Source organism: Scylla paramamosain, chromosome 19 (assembly GCF_035594125.1).
Source record: "Scylla paramamosain isolate STU-SP2022 chromosome 19, ASM3559412v1, whole genome shotgun sequence".
NCBI classification, from domain to species: domain Eukaryota; kingdom Metazoa; phylum Arthropoda; class Malacostraca; order Decapoda; family Portunidae; genus Scylla; species Scylla paramamosain.
The window spans coordinates 9,507,145-9,525,998 of NC_087169.1; the positions used below are offsets into that span (position 1 = coordinate 9,507,145).

The 18,854-nt window shown below is 45.3% G+C and overlaps 1 protein-coding gene across 1 annotated transcript; it reads left to right on the top strand.

The window, feature by feature from the left end:
* Nucleotides 1-13,278: 13,278 nt before the first annotated feature.
* Nucleotides 13,279-14,323, top strand: LOC135109473 (uncharacterized). The gene is made up of 2 exons (XM_064020852.1): nucleotides 13,279-13,797; nucleotides 13,832-14,323. The coding sequence occupies exons 1-2, from the start codon at nucleotides 13,279-13,281 to the stop codon at nucleotides 14,321-14,323; spliced, it is 1,011 nt and encodes a 336-aa protein (XP_063876922.1).
* Nucleotides 14,324-18,854: the final 4,531 nt, after the last annotated feature.

Consider the following 18,854-nt stretch of genomic DNA (forward strand, 5'->3'; position numbering starts at 1 on the left):
CCGAGGATGTTCAGTGTAGAAGAGGGGGACAGTTGAGTGTCATTGAAGAAGAGGGGATAGTTGTCTGGAAGATTGTGTCGAGTTGATAGATGGAGGAATTGAGTTTTTGAGGCATTGAACAATACCAAGTTTGCTCTGCCCCAATCAGAAATTTTAGAAAGATCAGAAGTCAGGCGTTCTGTGGCTTCCCTGCGTGATATGTTTATCTCCTGAAGGGTTGGACGTCTATGAAAAGACGTGGAAAAGTGCAGGGTGGTATCATCAGCATAGGAGTGGATAGGACAAGAAGTTTGGTTTAGAAGATCATTAATGAATAATAAGAAGAGAGTGGGTGACAGGACAGAACCCTGAGGAACACCACTGTTAATAGATTTAGGAGAAGAACAGTGACCGTCTACCACGGCAGCAATAAAACGGTCAGAAAGGAAACTTGAGATGAAGTTACAGAGAGAAGGATAGAAACCGTAGGAGGGTAGTTTTGAAATCAAAGCTTTGTGCCAGACTCTATCAAAGGCTTTTGATATGTCCAAGGCAACAGCAAAAGTTTCACCAAAGTCTCTAAAAGAGGATGACCAAGACTCAGTAAGGAAAGCCAGAAGATCACCAGTAGAGCAGCCTAGACGGAACCCATACTGGCGATCAGATAGAAGGTTGTGAAGTGATAGATGTTTAAGAAGCTTCCTGTTGAGGATAGATTCAAAAACTTTAGATAAGCAGGAAATTAAAGCAATAGGACGGTAGTTTGAGGGATTAGAGAGGTCACCCTTTTTAGGAACAGGTTGAATGTAGGCAAATTTCCAGCAAGAAGGAAAGGTAGATGTTGACAGACAGAGCTGAAAGAGTTTGACTAGGCAAGGTGCAAGCACGGAGGCACAGTTTCGGAGAACAATAGGAGGGACCCCATCAGGTCCATAAGCCTTCCGAGGGTTTAGACCAGCGAAGGCATGGAAAACATCATTACGAAGAATTTTAATAGGTGGCATGAAGTAGTCAGAGGGTGGAGGAGAGGGAGGAACAAGCCCAGAATCGTCCAAGGTAGAGTTTTTAGCAAAGGTTTGAGCTAAGAGTTCAGCTTTAGAAATAGATGTGATAGCAGTGGTGCCATCTGGTTGAAGTAGAGAAGGGAAAGAAGAAGAAGCAAAGTTATTGTAGATATTTTTGGCTAGATGCCAGAAATCACGAGGGGAGTTAGATCTTGAAAGGTTTTGACATTTTCTGTTAATGAAGGAGTTTTTGGCTAGTTGGAGAACAGACCTGGCATGGTTCCGGGCAGAAATATAAAGTGCATGAGATTCTGGTGATGGAAGGCTTAAGTACTCGTACCTTTTGTGGGCCACCTCTCTATCATGTATAGCACGAGAACAAGCTGTGTTAAACCAAGGTTTAGAAGGTTTAGGACGAGAAAAAGAGTGAGGAATGTACGCCTCCATGCCAGACACTATCACCTCTGTTATGCACTCAGCACACAAAGACGGGTCTCTGACACGGAAGCAGTAGTCATTCCAAGGAAAATCAGCAAAATACCTCCTCAGGTCCCCCGAACTAGCAGAGGCAAAACGCCAGAGGCACCTTCGCTTAGGGGGATCCTGAGGAGGGATTGGAGTGATAGGACAAGATAAAGATATGAGATTGTGATCGGAGGAGCCCAACGGAGAAGAAAGGGTGACAGCATAAGCAGAAGGATTAGAGGTCAGGAAAAGGTCAAGAATGTTGGGCGTATCTCCAAGACGGTCAGGAATACGAGTAGGGTGTTGCACCAATTGCTCTAGGTCATGGAGGATAGCAAAGTTGTAGGCTAGTTCACCAGGATGGTCAGTGAAGGGAGAGGAAAGCCAAAGCTAGTGGTGAACATTGAAGTCTCCAAGAATGGAGATCTCTGCAAAAGGGAAGAGGGTCAGAATGTGCTCCACTTTGGAAGTTAAGTAGTCAAAGAATTTCTTATAGTCAGAGGAGTTAGGAGAGAGCACAGATAAATTTAGTATGAGAATGACTCTGTAGTCGTAGCCAGATGGTGGAAAACTCGGAAGATTCAAGAGCGTGGGCACGAGAGCAGGTTAAGTCATTGCGTACATAAACGCAGCATCCAGCTATGGATCGAAAATGAGGATAGAGAAAGTAGGAGGGAACAGAAAAGGGGCTACTGTCAGTTGCCTCAGACACCTGAGTTTCAGTGAGGAAAAGAAGATGAGGTTTAGAATAGGAGAGGTGGTGTTCTACAGATTGAAAATTAGATCTTAGACCGCGAATGTTGCAGAAGTTAATGAAGAAAAAGTTGAGGGGGGTGTCAAGACACTTAGGGTCGTCGACGGAAAGGCAGTCCGACCTGGGGACATTTATGGTCCCCTCCCCAGATGGGGACTCCGAGGCTGGTGTAGGAGTCGCCATGATTTTAAAATTTTTGAGTGAAGGGTGTGTGTGTTATTAGGTGCTTGTAGTTTTGTGTGGAGGAAGAGAGTTGTCTTTAGAGGGCAGGCTGTGACTACCCTTTTGTGTTGTGAGACACAAAGGGAAACGTTCAGTGAGGTCACAGCTGGGTTTAATGATAAGTTCACAGCACCCCCTGAACAGTGCTTTAGACCTCACTGGGAGTAATTATCGTTTCGGCAGGTGTCTACTGCCTCCTCCTCATGAGGAGGCTCATGTTTTTGTGGTTTCGTCCTCATGTGTCCTCATGTTTTTGTGGTTTCGTGAATTTGTTTTGTTTTGAGTGTAAGAGCATTTTTGGTTTGTAGCGAATCTTAGCGCTTTATTCTGTATTCTTTGCAGTTTAGTGATTAGTGATTTTTGAGAGTGTAATCATTGGGATTGGTGGGTATTCAAGTATTGGTAAAATTAGGGCCTTAATGACATGTCACTTTATATTGGTGTGCATATTTCTGAATCTATATAATTTGTATAGTGGTTGTTGTGCTTGTATGCATCTATCTTTAATGTGTTTTGCGTATCCATTGTTTTTTATGGTCAGACCTAGGATTTTTCCAGTTCTTTTGGTGATAATTACGTCGCCATCTTGTATCAGTCTTAACAATTATATATATATATATATATATATATATATATATATATATATATATATATATATATATATATATATATATATATATATATATATATATATATATATATATATATATTCACCATTTCGTATATTCATCAAACGTGTGCCCATGGCCAACCAGCCTGTTCTATTTCTAACCTTTCTCCTCCTTCTCTACCTCTCAAGGGAAATCACACTTTCCTTCCAGTCCTCAGGGAAAACACCTGCGTTCGCTTTAGTCTTCCTCCCTGGTCATTGGCCAAAATAACGACCTCTACCATTGGCTCCTTCATCCCATTTCCTGGCATCTCACTGGTCATTCTTCATCCCAGAAGTTGTAGTCATGGTCCATTTCTCTGACATACATAGAACCCACATGCATAGCATAGTCCCTGTCCGAGTGAGTCAGTCTTGAGAGGTGCTGTTCAGACATCATGAGTTCACAAACAGCAGTTCATATCACTTCAGAGAGAGAACGATCATTCGTCACGTTTATAATCATCTGTCTCGTCTCTTATTATGTATGTACATTCTCTACATTATTGAATCAAGAAGAATTCTCATCAATCGTGTCTTTTACTCGCACACATCAACAAAATCAATTTACTACCCACAACCTCCTCGCTACCAACAATACCAAGCTCATTACCCGGCCCTCCACGCTACCAGCACACCAAGCTCCTCTTCTGATCCAGTGGTGGCAAGCATCATCTCAACAGAGGTTGCAAGTATATCATCTAAACTAAAACAGTGGTGGCAACGGATGGCCAAGACACTTTTCCTTTCATTCTATCAAAACAAACGGTAGCAGAAAAATATTCGATACAAGTGGTGATCAGCGGTGTTGTGCGATTGAAAACACACAAACTCTCGACTCCCTCATACATCAAGTACACGCTGAGACACGAGTATCACGCACTATCGCAGGCAAGTTGCGAGGCGTTCTTAATCACTCTCATATCCAGAGTCATCATACACTCACGTGCTCTGTCTCCTGGCCGCTCCCACGTGCTCTTCTCCTGGCAGCTCCCTGCTCCTCTCCGCACTTAACTCGTCCCTGTGGCCACACCTGTCTTGCCGCCACATCCTGTCGCCGCCTGCTCCTGCTCACGTCGCCGCTCCTTTTCGCTGATCGCCGTTCTGCTTCTCTCCTGAGGTGTAGGTGTCCCTTGGCTCCTCTCCCGAGCCATCTCCACCCACCACCCTCTCCACTAGTGCTCACGGCCTTGGCTCCCTCCCCCAGCCTCCCCCAATCTCCACCCCAGACTTCATCGGTCATCTTCCTGGGACGTTCTAGGCGCTGCAGGCCGTCACCACCTCACTGCCCGGACTTGTCCAAGGTCATCTCCCCCCCCACGTCTACCCCAGTCGTGTTCCTCCAGTCATCTGTTGTCACTTCCTCGCCACAAATTAAGTTTCTAATCTGATTCAGATTATTCTTGTCTTCCACTCTTCTTGTTTTGCTATTAAGTGGTGCCTATCTGTCTATTTATCTAATTTTCTATCTGTCTGTCTTTGTCTGCCTATCCGTCTCCTGCTATCTGTCTGTCTGTCTGTCTGTCTGTCTATCGGTGTTTATATCATTCCCTTTTGTCTTTCATTATTATTTGTTGCTGTCTGTGTTCTCATATTGTGTGCTATTCTGTGTTATCATATTGTGTGCTCTTCTGTGTTATCATATTGTGTGCTATACTGTGTATTTTATATTTCTGTGCATGTATAAAGCTTCCATTACTAGAATCTCATGCACTTTATATTTCTGCCCGGAACCATGCCAAGTCTGTTCTCCAACTAACCAAAAATTCCTTCAATAATAGAAAGTGTCAAAATTTTTCAATATCTAACTCTCCTGGTGACTTCTGGCATCTAGCCAAAAAATATCTCCAATAACTTTGCTTCTTCCTCTTTCCCTCCTTTATTTCAACCAGATGGCACCACTGCTATCACATCGATCTCTAAAGCTGAACTCTTCGCTCAAAAATTTGCTAAAAACTCCTTGGACGATTCAAGGCTTGTTCCTTCTCTCCTTCATCCTCTGACTACTTCATGCTATCTATTAAAATTCTTTGCAGTGATGTTTTCCATGCCCTCGCTGGCCTAAACCCTCGGAGGGCTTATGAACTTGATGGGGTCCCTCCTGTTATTCTCCAAAACTGTGCCTCCATGCTTGCACCTTGCCAAGTCAAATTCTTTCAACTTTGTCTGTCAACATCTACCTTTCCTTCTTGCTGGAAGTTTGCCTACATTCAGCCTGTTCCTAAAAAGGGTGACCGTTCTAATCCTTCAAACTACTGTCCTATTGCTTTAATTTCCTGACCATCTAAAACAACATCTATCACTTTACAACCTTCTATCTGATTGCCAGTATGGGCTCTGTCAAGGCCGCTCTATTGGTGATCTTCTGGCTTTTCTTACTGAGTCATGGTCATCTCCTTTTAGAGATTTTGGTGAAATTCTTGCTAATGCCTTGTATATATCAAAAGCTTTTGATAATGCTGGCACAAAGCTTTGATTTCCAAACTACCCTCCTACACCTTCTATCCTTTTCTCTGTAACTTCATCTCAAGTTATCATTAATCCCAGCTGTGACCTCACTGAACGTTTCTCTTTGTGTCTCACAATACAAGAGGGCAGTCACAGCCTGCCCTCTAAAGACAACTCTCTTCCTTCACAAGTACCTAATTACACACACAAAATCATAGCGACTCCTACACCAGCCTCGGAGTCCCAATCTGGGGGAGGGGACCACAAATTTCCCCAGGTCGGACTGCTCTTCTAGTATCAAGGGGTGTCAAGTGTCTTGATATCCCCCTCAACTTTTTCTTCATTAATTTCTGCAACATTCGCGGTCTTAGATCTAATTTTCAATCTGTAGAACATCATCTCTCCTCTAATAAACCTCATCTTCTTTTCCTCATTGAAACACAGGTGTCTGAGGCAACTGACAGTAGCCCCCTTTCTGTTCCCTCCAACTTTCTCTATCTTCATTTTCAATCCACAGCTGGATATTGCGCATTGACTTAACCTGCCCTCGTGCCCACGCTCTTGAATCTTCCGAGTTTTCCACCATCTGGCTACGACTACAGAGTCATTCTCAAACTAAATTTATTTGTGCTGTATACCTCTCACCTAACTCCTCTGACTATAAGAAATTCTTTGACTACTTTATTTCCAAAGTGGAGCACATTCTGACTCTCTTCCCTTTTGCAGAGATCTCCATTCTTGGAGACTTCAATGTTCACCACCAGCTTTGGCTTTCCTCTCCCTTCACTGACCATCCTGTTGAACTAGCCTTCAACTTTCCTGTAGGTCATGAAGGATAGCAACAGGAACACGAGTAGGGTGCAACACCCTACTCGTGTTCCTGACCGTCTTGGAGATACTCCCAACATTCTTGACCTTTTTCCTGACCTCTAATCCTTCCGCTTTTGCTGTTACACTATCTTCTCCGTTGGGCTCCTCTGATCAGAATCTTATATCTGTATCTTGTCCTATCGCTCCAATCCCTCCTCGGGATCCCCCTAAGCGAAGGTGCCTCTGGCATTTTGCCTCTGCTAGTTGGGAGGACATGAGGAGGTATTTTGCTGATTTTCCTTGGAATGACTATTGCTTCCGTGTCAGAGTGCCGAGCGCATAACAGAGGTGATAGTTAGTCTCTGGCATGGAGGTGTACATTCCTCACTTTCTTTTTCTCGACCTAAACCTTGGTTTAATACAGCCTCTTCTCATGCTATACATGATAGAGAGGTGGACCACAAAAGGTACCTTCCATCACCAGAATTTCATGCACTTTATATTTCTGCTCAGAACCATGCCAAGTCTATTCTTCAACTAGCCAAAAACTACTTTACTAATAGAAAGTGTCAAAATCTTTCAAAATCTAACTCCCCTCATGACTTCTGGCATCTAGCCAAAAATATCTCCAACACCTTTGCTTCTTTCTTTTATTTCAACCAGATGGTACCACTGCTATGACATTTATCTCTGAAGATGAACTATTCGCTCGCTTTGCTAAAAACTATACCTTGGACGATTCAGGGCTTGTTCCTCCCTCTCCTCCATCCTCCGGCTACTTCATGCTAACTAACTAACCAGCTCCCCATCTGCTGCCTTTAATGCACCTATTGTTTCCTTATTTTTCGTCCTATATACATAATAAAATCCCCCGTCTTCGCCTGGCTAGCTGCTTTTAATTCATAATTGCTTTTAGCTTTCCTCGTTAACCTCCCGACTATTCTAACTAATTCATTATATTGTGGCCTTAAAGCCTCTTCCCCTGCCTTTAATCTCTTATACATACTTCTCTTCCGCCCTATATAGTGTTTAGGCTAATTTTTCTGTGAACTTATTGCTTTATACGGAATGTCTGCTAACTGTTCTGTTTGCAATTTATCCACGAAATATTTATACAACTCATCTACATTTATTTAACTTAATCCTCTCATTCCGGCCCCCTCCATCCTCTCCACAGCCTCATCTACTCCCCTCGACCTCACCTCTACCATCTCAGCATGACCTGACCCTCCAATATACTCACACATATCTCCCCCTCTCTCACTCCTCCGACCCTTCCGGGCACTTTTTCTCTCCTCTTGTCCTACACCCTCACACCTCACCTCACCACTCTCATCCTGCCTTATCTCTCTTCAACTCCGTCCTGGACCTCACCTCACCCTGCGTCCATGGCTAGTCAACTCCTTGGAAATACTTTTTTAATCCCTCAAAATCTGCTCTCCTAAAGTCAGGTATTTTACTAGTGTTTTTACTTCTAAAAGTTTCCCCCCATTTTAATTTATACCTAATTTTCTAATGGTCACTGTTACCTAGCTGTCCTCCAACCTCTACCTGCGTGACTGCTTACTCCATGTTAGTTGTAATTAAATCTAGAATATGGTTTCCCCTTATGGGTTCTACAATTACTTGTTAAAAAAAAAAAAAAAAAAAATCCTGAATGACCTTAAGAAATTCCTCTGCTTCCCTGTTACCCACCATCAGGCTCTAGTCGATATTCGCAAAATTAAAATCTACCACACATACCAGACTGTACCTTCCTACTCTATTTATTTCCTGCCATAGTGAGGTGTTAATTTCCTTTATACTGTTCGGTGGTCTGTACACTAATCCCGGTATTAGTGACTGATCCTTCCTTAATATCTACCCATATCGACTCTTTTTGCTATCAGTTTTATAATTATACTGTTAATACAACACTGTAATGTGTTCCTAACGTATAACGCGACGCTTGCTCCTCTCCTGTTTTCCCTGTCTTTATAGATTAGTGTATAACCATCAATCTTAACCTCTGGATTAAATACTTTTCTGACATATCTAACCAAGTTTCTGTTAAAGCAATGATACCAAGGTTCTCTACACACGCCGTTCCTCTAAGCAAGTCTGTTTTATTCCTTTAGAATTTGTATAGTAAACATTTACGCTATTCCTCGCCTTCGTTGTGCTAGTTATCTTTCTAGATTGATCCAATTTGTCCTTCATTTCGTTCAACCAAGTCTTTCCTCTCTCCTAACTAACGAAAAAAGCGTTGAAGTGCAGTTACATCCCGCTCGAGTGTTCCGGCCAAAACCCGGGCACCCTGGCGTGATAAGTGCATTCCATCCCTGGCGTACAAAATGTTCCTACCATAGAAAAGATCCCAGTAGTCGATGAACGTCCATCCATTACTCTTACAATGATTCGCGAGCCTGCGATTCACTGTAATAGGCCTGGACAATCACTCAACACCAACTCCCCTCCTCGGCAAGACACCACATACCACTGGGATCCCTCCCTTGTCCCTAATAGTATCTAAAGCCTGCCTAAACTTCCTGAACAACTCCTCATTCCTGACCTTACCAAGGTCATTCCCTCCCACACTGAGAAAAACAATGGGCTTGGTCCCATTATTTTCCAAGCATGTGTCTAGCCTATCAGTTATCTTCCCTGTCCTAGCTCCTGGCAAACACACTCTCGAGCTATGCTTCCTATCTCTGGCGCAAAACGCACTATCTAAGTGCCTAACCTGACTATCACCAAGCACAAGCACTCTACCTTGGAGCAGGGTAACTGCATCTGTCCCCTCGTCAGCTTAGGTGACAACAGGTATAGCAGTGAGCAGATCAGGGTAGACCTAATTTCCTGTCAAAGTGAGTTGATAAAATAAAGCAATTTTGTCCAACCTGAATGGATTTTTTTACTGTAAATACTGAACTATGATCCTCGCCAACTTTTCCTGTCTTGTGCTCCTGCGCTGATGTCGTGCCAGTTCATGTTAATCTCCTTCAATTCAGAAATTGGTCTGCCTCTTCTTATTCCCTCTGAATTCCACGCGACGTCCTCTCTTGTAATCCTCCCCTGCATGCTTATCCATCGCCAGCTCCATTCATTACCCATTCATCTATGTATGTGATATCAACTACATTTCTGCTTCATTCCTACTGTGAGCTAACCTTTTTATAGTCAGTCTTCCCAGATCTTTTTTTTTTTTTTTCTCAAATACTCAGTATCTCAGATATGCTCACAATAGCTATACCAAGATCCATTCCTAAAATGGTAACCAGAACATGAAACATAAGTTCAGTATATTATTGTTATTACTGAACTGACTAGTGATATATATATATATATATATATATATATATATATATATATATATATATATATATATATATATATATATATATATATATATATATAATTTTATGTTTATGTACTGCTATTCTACATTTCCCACCATACCCATCACTTGATTTCCCCTTTTTAGTATCAGTTTAAATGAATTTTCCAGTAAACCGCCACAACAAAAAGAACAATAAAATGCTGAACACTAGTCTCACGTTCTGGTCACCATTTTAAGATGCTCAGTATCATGGTGTTTCGTATTTTTGTGTGTGTGGGGATGTGTGGCAACACTCAACTTCCGGCTGTATCACGGCGCGTGGGGCCTAGTGTTTACTCAGCCGGGAAGGAGACAGGTTGTCCCGTACCCTCTCTGTACATGGATACTTGCCTTCAATAAACCTCGCTACGCTTCTCCTGCCTTTCCCTACTCCAGCCCCGACATGGCGCAGTTTCTTCAGGGGTTAATGGAGGAAGGCATGGGTGGCGTACAGACGCCCACGGGAACCGTTAGCCCAGCAGACGCAGCCATGTGGTCTTCGGCGCCGTCATACCGCGCCATGCGGCGCACACAAAGCCCTGACCCCACACCAGCCACCGGGCAGCAGCTTTGGCCAGCAAACTTGCAGCGGCACCCACCACCTCCTCCATCCGGACCAGGGGGAGCGACCGCGGGCATGTCGCCAGCTGCGTTTGAGGCGTGGGCCACCAGCGTTGAAGACTACGGCAGCATCTGTGGCTGGGTGCCACCGATGGCAGCGCCCTATGTGCGCCTCCTTTGCAACACAGAGGTGCAGCAGCGCATCGACGCGCGCCTGGGCAAGCACGAATTCAGGCAGCTCTCAACCACGGATGCAATTGACATAGTAAGAAGCGTAGTGATTGGCCCACGCTGTGTAATTGGAGCGTGGGCAGAGTTCTTCTCACTGGTACAAGCACCGAGTGACAGCGTGTGTGCGTACATCTCTCAGTGCCGCGCCAAAGCAAACGAGTGCGGCTTCCGGTGTCCCGAGTGCCAGTGTCCCTTGGATGAGTACATGCTCAGCAAGAAAATAGTGATGGGGCTACGTGAGGCCACCGCCCTTCACGGACTCACACCCTGCCGAGGTGGCGGCAGCGGGTCCAGCGCGCTGGTCTGGGAGGCAAGGAAAAGCTCGCCTGGAGGGGGCACGGCAAGGACGCAGGCGGTGCTCAGCGTGCGGAGACTCTGAGTGCTGTGGTGGGCGGCAGTGCAAGGCGTTTGCAGCAACATGTCGTTGCTGTGGCCAGAAGGGGCACTTCTGGCGCCTGTGCCGTGGCCTCACCCCTCAGGGCAGTGCCCGCCCTGCCCAACACTCGAACCTCCCCCAACTTCCGGAGCAGTGTTTGTTGGAGGAGTGGAGACTACGGCGTCGCTGTCCGTGGTAATCAGTTGCTCCCGGCCCCGCGCCACTTGTTCCTACACAGCAGTTGCAGACACCGGGGCACAAGTGTCTGTAGCGGGCCGCCTACTGTTGGGGGACCTCGGCATATCCCAACGTCAGCTCCAGGCTACACCCATGGCAGTCACCCACGTTGCAGGGGGCAGCATGCGCCTCCTGGGGACCATCACATGTCAAGTCTCCGTGGGGACTGCCTCCACCACGGGATGCATCTACATAGCGGAAGGTGTGCAGCAACTCTACTTGTCGCTCAAGGCATGTAAGGCCCTTCACCTGGTCCATCACACCTTCCCGCGCCCCCTAGCGCTCACTAGTGTGTGCGCTATCAAGGCTGCAGACACCCCAACCACTTCGCCCGGAATCGCCGCCCCACGAGCTTGTTGAGGAAAATGTTGACCGCCTAGAGAAATGGTTCCTAGAGCACTTCGGGCGCACGGTTTTTGCCATGGGACGCATGCCACTACCTGAGATGAAGGGCCCACCTCACCACATCCACTTACGACCTGACGCACGCCCTCATGCTGTCCATGTCCCTGCCACAGTCCCGCTCCACTTCTTTGACGAGGTACGACGTCAGCTGGACGATGACGTGGACAAAGGGATCATCGAAGCGGTACCTGCAGGCGAACCTACCGAGTGGTGCTCTAGAATGGTGGTGGTGCCAAAAAAGGACGGCAGACCCCGTCGCACGGTCGACTTTCAGCGCCTCAACCGCGCAAGCCTCAGGGAGACACATCACACCAGACCGCCCTTCGACCTCGTCTCTAGCGTGCCCAAGCATGCATTTAAGACAGCTGCTGACGCCTACTCAGGATACCACCAGGTTCCCCTCGATGAGGAAAGTCGCAAGCTCACAACATTCATCACTCCTTGGGGACGATACAGGTACTGCCGCACCCCCATGGGCCACTGTGCGTCACAGGATGCTTTTACTAAACGCTTTGATGACACCATCACTGACGTGCCCAGGAAGCTAAAGTGCGTGGACGACACGACAGCAGCGTCAGCGATGCTTTCTGGCATACATACGACTTCCTCCAGAGGTGCATGGAGAGTGGTGTCATGCTGCGGCCCGACAAGTTCCACTTCTGCAGGAGGAGCGTTACCTTTGCCGGCTACCTTCTGGGCTGGGAAGGGTACCAACCGAGCTGCGACCTCGTCAACAGCATAACTGACTTCAAGATGCCCGCACAGCCCACCTTGACTGATGTGCGGTCATGGTTCGGCCTAGTCAACCAAGTTGCACCCTTCTTGGCAGTCGCCCCTGTCATGGAACCCTTCAGGGAACTACTCAAGAAGCCAGGTGGGAAGGTAGTGTACTGGGACAAGCAATTGGAAGCCCTTGTCACCTCGGCAAAAGACACCATTGGGAGACTGGCAGCTGAGGGACTGCGCTTCTACGATGTATCACGCCCCACAGCAGTCCTCACTGACTACAGCCGACAAGGTATTGGCTTCGTTATCTTGCAGCAGTACTGTGAGTGTGTCTCCGAGAAGTCGCCACTGTGCTGCCCCGGCGGGTGGAAGCTGGTGCTCTGTGGCAGCCGACATCTCACAGCAGCTGAGAAGAACTACAGCACTCTCGAGGGAGAGGCACTCGCCATCGCCTGGTCTCTGAAGAAGGCACGCCTCTTCCTCCTCGGCTGCAAGAACCTCACGTTCATCACAGACCACAAGGCCCTCACAAGAATTTTTGGGGACAAGGAGCTCAAGGACATAGCCAATCCCCGGCTTCTCAACCTGAAAGAGAAGACGCTAATGTTCACCTTCCGCATCAAGTACCTGAAGGGCGACACCAACTGTGCGGCAGATGCCTTGTCGCGCTACCCGATCCTGTCAGGTGAACCAGAAAGGTCGGACGAAGACGAGGAAGAGCTGGTATGCGCAGCCATGACGGCAGCTACAGTCGCAGCAGCTGAAGATGAGATGGGGCATGTCGTAGACCTTCGTCAAGTGGAAGAAGAAGCCGAACAGGACGAGGAGTACCGCCTCTTGAGGGAAAGTGTGGCCAATGACGGGTGGGCTGAGCGCAAGGACTGGGAGCCACCTGCCCTCCGCCCGTACTTCAGGATGCGGCGCCACCTGTCCTCCCAAGGGAGCGTGGTCCTGTACACCTGTGACGAGAAACACCCGTGACTAGTCTTGCCTGCAGCCCTCAGGCGCACAGTCCTGGCCAACCTGCACGCGGGGCACCAGGGCAGGGACTCCATGCTACGCAGGGCGAGGCAGTCAGTCTACTGGCCAGGGATTGACGCGGAGGTGGAGCAGAAGAGGCGCCAATGTGCAGTATGCGACACGCACGCCCCCTCCAGCCCCGCAGAGAGCCTGATGCCCATCCCACCCCCGCTATATCCATTCCAACAAGTAGTGGCAGACTTATTTCAACTGGATGGCCACACCTATATCGCCTTTGCCGACAGGCTCTCGGGATGGCTCGAGGTAGAGCACCTGTCAGGCGATGCCACCAGCGCACGCCTGATAGCAATCTTTCGACGGTGGTTCAGGCGCTTTGGCATCCCAGAGGAGCTGTCGTGTGACGGAGGAACAAACCTTACTAGCCAGGAATCCAGGAGCTTCTTCAACACCTGGTGTGTACGCCTGAGGATCTCATCCGCACACTATCCCCAGTCCAACGGCCGAGCAGAGGCGGCAGTCAAGTGTGTGAAGAGGCTACTACGCAGCAACACTGCCCGGAATGGCTCCCTGGACACCAACGCTGCCGCAAGGGCAATCATGCAGTATCTCAACACCCCCCCCGCAGGGCTCTGAAGCCTCCCCAGCCCAGCTGCTCACAGGACGTCAGTTGCGGGATGCCATACCTGTCGACACATCTCTCTATGAAGTGAGCGAGCGGTGGGCTTGGCTTCTGCGGGAACGCGAACGGGCCTTGTTCCGCTCTGGGGACAACGCAGCCTCTCGGCACAACCAGTCAGCCCACAACCTTGAGCCCCTTACACCTGGCCAACGGACTCACATCCAGAACCCCAGCAGCGGACGCTGGGATCGCGCAGGTACTGTACTGGAGACTACAGCACCCAGACAGTACCTGGTGCGGCTGGACGGCAGCGGGCGCGCCACCATCAGGAACAGGCGCCACCTACGGCCGCTCACGCGCGAACCGCACACTCAGGCAAGCGACGACGGGGCAGCTGCAACACCTGACCCCACCCCGCCTACTCAAAGAAGGCCCCAGCGCTCCAGACGGGCGCCACGTCACCTCTACAACTACGTATTAGGGGACACCACCCCTTAAGTGGCACTGTGAATGTCGCACGCCCATAGTGTTTTGCCATTGACGGATCACATTGTGTTTATTTATTTCTCGCCCCCCATGTGCTTGTAACCCTTGGTCTGATTCATTTGAAGTATTTTCTGTTTTTGCCATTACACCGCCCACTTTGGGCTTCCTGTGTAATTGGGGGGGGAGTGTGGGGGTGTGTGGCAACACTCAACTTCCGGCCGTATCACGGCCAGGGTTGCCAGATTGGCACTTTTGGTGCCAAAATCTATAAATTTGGCACTTTTTCAATGCGTTTGGCATCCAAAAAATCAAGTTGGCATCTTGGCACTTTTTTGGCATTTTTCGATAAAAATCATTCACTAGCCATTTTTCTGAAATTTCGAAATGCCTAATGCATTGTTAGCACCATCATTACTGATGGAAGAAATGAAAACATCAACAAACAGCGCAATCTGTATAATGTGCAATCAAGATCAAGAGTCAAGACTAAATCAAAACAAAACACAAGACCAAGACCCAGAACAGACTGCACGGGGGCGCGGGCGCCGGGCACGGGCTGCTCATCCACAAGTTCTCTGTAACCGACCATAACTGTAAGTATGAAGTTCTAGTGTTGAAGTTAAATTGAAAAATGGTAAAGATTTGGCAGAACACCGGGTGTGTTTTTTTAGTTAAAACACTTACTAATAGAAAGGATATGCTTCATAGAGACATACCTGATGTCTCATTTGTTGCGATTTTGCGTATTTTTATTTTTATGAATTTTTCTAAGTTCCACACCCCTTCCCCTAAGAATAATGGGGGAGAGGTGGGAATTCGGGGTTTTGGGTGGGGGGAGCACATATGCTGTTATTTTGGCTTACAATTATTGGCATAAATGAAAGAAAAGCTAAAAATTGGAAATGCGAGCCAAGAATTGACAAAAGTTGGCTCGCATTTCCAAGTTTCGAAATGTAATAAAAGTTGAAAATTGAAAATGCGAGCCAAGAATTGGCAATTAATACCATAAAACCGAACCTAACCTAACCTAACCTAACCAAACCTAACCAAACCTAACCTAACCTAACCTAACCTAACCTAACCTAACCTAACCTTGAAGTAACCCCGAATTCCCACCTCTCCCCCATTATTGTTAGGGGAAGGGAAGCGGAAATTAAAAAAATTAATAAAAAATCAAAAACAAAAAATCGCAAGAAACGACAAAAAAGGTGGGTCTTTTCGGTTTGAGTGCCTATCGAATTTTAATGTTTTTTTTATTCCAATGTATGTATTTTGATGTGGAAAACCCAAAAATTATAACCATTTTGTGGAGAAATTATTTATTAACACTTAGGTTAGGTTAGGTTAGGTTAGGTTAAGTTTAGGTTAGGTTAGGTTAGGTTAGGTTAGATTAGGTTAGGTTAGGTTAGGTTAGGTTAGGTTACACATAAGTATTGGTTTCTCCACAAAATGGTTATCATTTTAGGGTTTTCCACATCAAAATACATACTTTGGAATAAAAAAAACATTTAAATTCGATAGGCACTCAAACCGAAAAGATCCAAAAAGGTAAGTGTTTATGAAGGAAAACCTGTCTAATAGTAAGTGTTTTAACGAAATCCTGAAACCCAGTGTAATACCAAATTAATACCGAAAAAATGCACATAAATAATGATTAACCCCTTCAGTGGCGATAAAAAGTAGGTTGTCCCGCCGCGTGAGATGGCCGTTGTGCGGCGCCAGATGGGCCTTTTTGTAAAAATTTACCGCTTAGCATAGGTTAGGTTCGGTTAGATTAAGTTAAAAAAAGCCAAATGTTTTACAGGTACCATCACAATGCCGAAGTGGAAAGGTTTCTACGACAGCCAGAGAAACTACAAGTGTGAGTGGGAAAGAACCTTCTTGTGGGTGAAGGAAGCACCAGATGGCCGAGGCGATGCATATTGCAAGCTATGCTTCTGCAATTTAAAACCAAGACTTTCCATTATTCAAAAGCATGAGCAGACGGAGAAGCACAAAATGAAACAATCTGTTATTAGAACCACAAAGCCTATTACTGTTTACCCCAGTGGTCCAAGTGAGGATGTTAAAAAAACTGAATTGGAGTTGGCAGTTGCAATATCTTGTCATTGCTCTATTAAATCAATTGACCACCTTGGTGAAATAATGAAAAAACATGGAAAAGGAAGTACACTTGGGAAAATATCATTGCACCGGACAAAATGCAGCAAATTGGTCACTGAAGTAGTCTCACCTGCCTTTAAACAGGAGTTAAGGAATGATATCAAAGGTGAAAAGTTTGCTGTGCTAGTTGATGAATCAACTGACATTAGTACAGAAAAACATTTATGCATAGTTGTTCGCTACTTCAGCAAAAAGGAAAAAAAAATTATGACAGAACTAGTAGGACTTGTACCAGTGACTGAAGCAACATGTGCAGTTTTGTTTGATAAGATTAAGACATCAGTGCAAGACATTGGTCAAAGCTTTAAGCAACTGTATAGGATTTGCAAGTGATGGTGCATCCGTCATGGTAGGACATAATAATTCTGTATGGACACGAATACAAGAGGAGTCACCGAACTGTGTGCTAATGAGGTGCATTTGTCACTCCCTTGCCCTTAGTATACAGCATTCTTTCAATAAATTGCCATCTAACCTGGGGTTCCTCTTATCTGAAATTCCGAAATGGTTCTCCAAAAGCTCTCTTCGGAGAGAGTCTTACAAGACTCTCTTCAACATCATGAACCCAGACGATGAAAGGAAAGGACTACCAGCTCCATTTCAGCAACCATCTGCTACAAGATGGCTGGTAAGAGGAAAAGTTATGAGCAAAATTCTCAGTAACTGGGATGAGCTGCATGGCTATTTCCTTTGTGGTGAGCAGAATTGTGGCCAAGAGGCTAAATTCAAGGCCAGAATGATAAGAGAGATGCTAGGGGATGACATAAATAAGCTTTACTTCCTGTGTGCTTCTCCAATTGTCTTGGATTTTGAAAGAGTCAATGCTTTTTTTCAAGGAACTGATCTTGATCCTCAAAATATGGAAAGTGAATTAAATTTATTACATAGATCAATGAAATCAAGAATTGTGTCGCCAAAAGGTGACAAGTTGCACCAAAATCAAGCAGACTTTGGAGCACGCTTTGCACAGGAAGCAAGTTTATATTTGAAAAAGAATCCTCTAAGTGAAGTCATTGAAAAGGTGATAGAAGTTAAGAACCGTTGCCATAGCTTCATCACGGATGCTGTGGAGCAGTTAGAGGCAAGACTGCCCCCTTCCAGAAATACCTTTAAACATTTAAGTAATTTGCATCCATCAGTGGTCTTAAATCAGGTGGCTAGGCCAGTGTTCCTGGACCTGCCATTCATTAAGCTTTTGAAATCAGATGAAATGGAAAAAATTGAGCAGCAGTACAGAAATTTAATAATTGTGAACTGGAGAGAGGAAAGTGTTTTCAGTGGCACTATTCCAATGGACTCGGTGAAGTTCTGGGTGGGGATTAAATCTTTTCAAAATGGAATGGGTGAAAACCCATTCCAGGAATTATCAAAGTGGGCACTTTCTTCTCTGGTTACTCCAGCTAGCAATGCAATTGTAGAGAGAATATTTTCCCATGTAACTAATGTAAAATCTAAATTGAGAAATAGAATGAGAACAAAGATGTTAGATGCAATTTGTAGGATCAGATGTCACCTTCAATTTAGAGGATTGTGTTGTAAAGATTTTGTCCCATCTCAGGAAATGCTCAAGTTATTTAATTCAGATATATATAACAAAAACAATGATGGTGATGACATGGACGAAGACGACATAACTGAATATGTTTGAATTGTGATATTTCAGTGATCTCATTACTATTAGAGAACAATTAATGCCAAATGGTTTCTTATGCTTTATTTTGAGTGTTGAGTGAATGTGTGGAGCTGTGAGGAATGGTCTCATTACTATTAGAGAACAATTAATGCCAAATATATTTGTATTTTGAGTGTTGTTTGGCAATGTTGGGCTTTAAGGAATTATCTCATTGCTATTATAAGAATAATTAATGCCAAATAGATTTATATGCTATATTTTGAGTGATATGTGGCAATGTTGGGCTTTAAGGAATTATCTCATTACTATTATAAGAACAATTAATGCCAACTAGATTTATATTTTGAGTGTTGTGTGGCAATGTTGGGCTTTAAGGAATTATCTCATTACTATTATAAGAACAGTTAATGCCAAATAGATTTATATTTTGAGTGATGTGTGGCAATGTTGGGTTTTAAGGAATTATCTCATTACTATTATAAGAACAATTAATGCCAAATAGATTTATATTTTGAGTGTTGTGTGGCAATGTTGGGCTTTAAGGAATTATCTCATTACTATTATAAGAACAGTTAATGCCAAATAGATTTATATTTTGAGTGATGTGTGGCAATGTTGGGTTTTAAGGAATTATCTCATTACTATTATAAGAACAATTAATGCCAAATAGATTTATATTTTGAGTGTTGTGTGGCAATGTTGGGCTTTAAGGAATTATCTCATTACTATTATAAGAACAGTTAATGC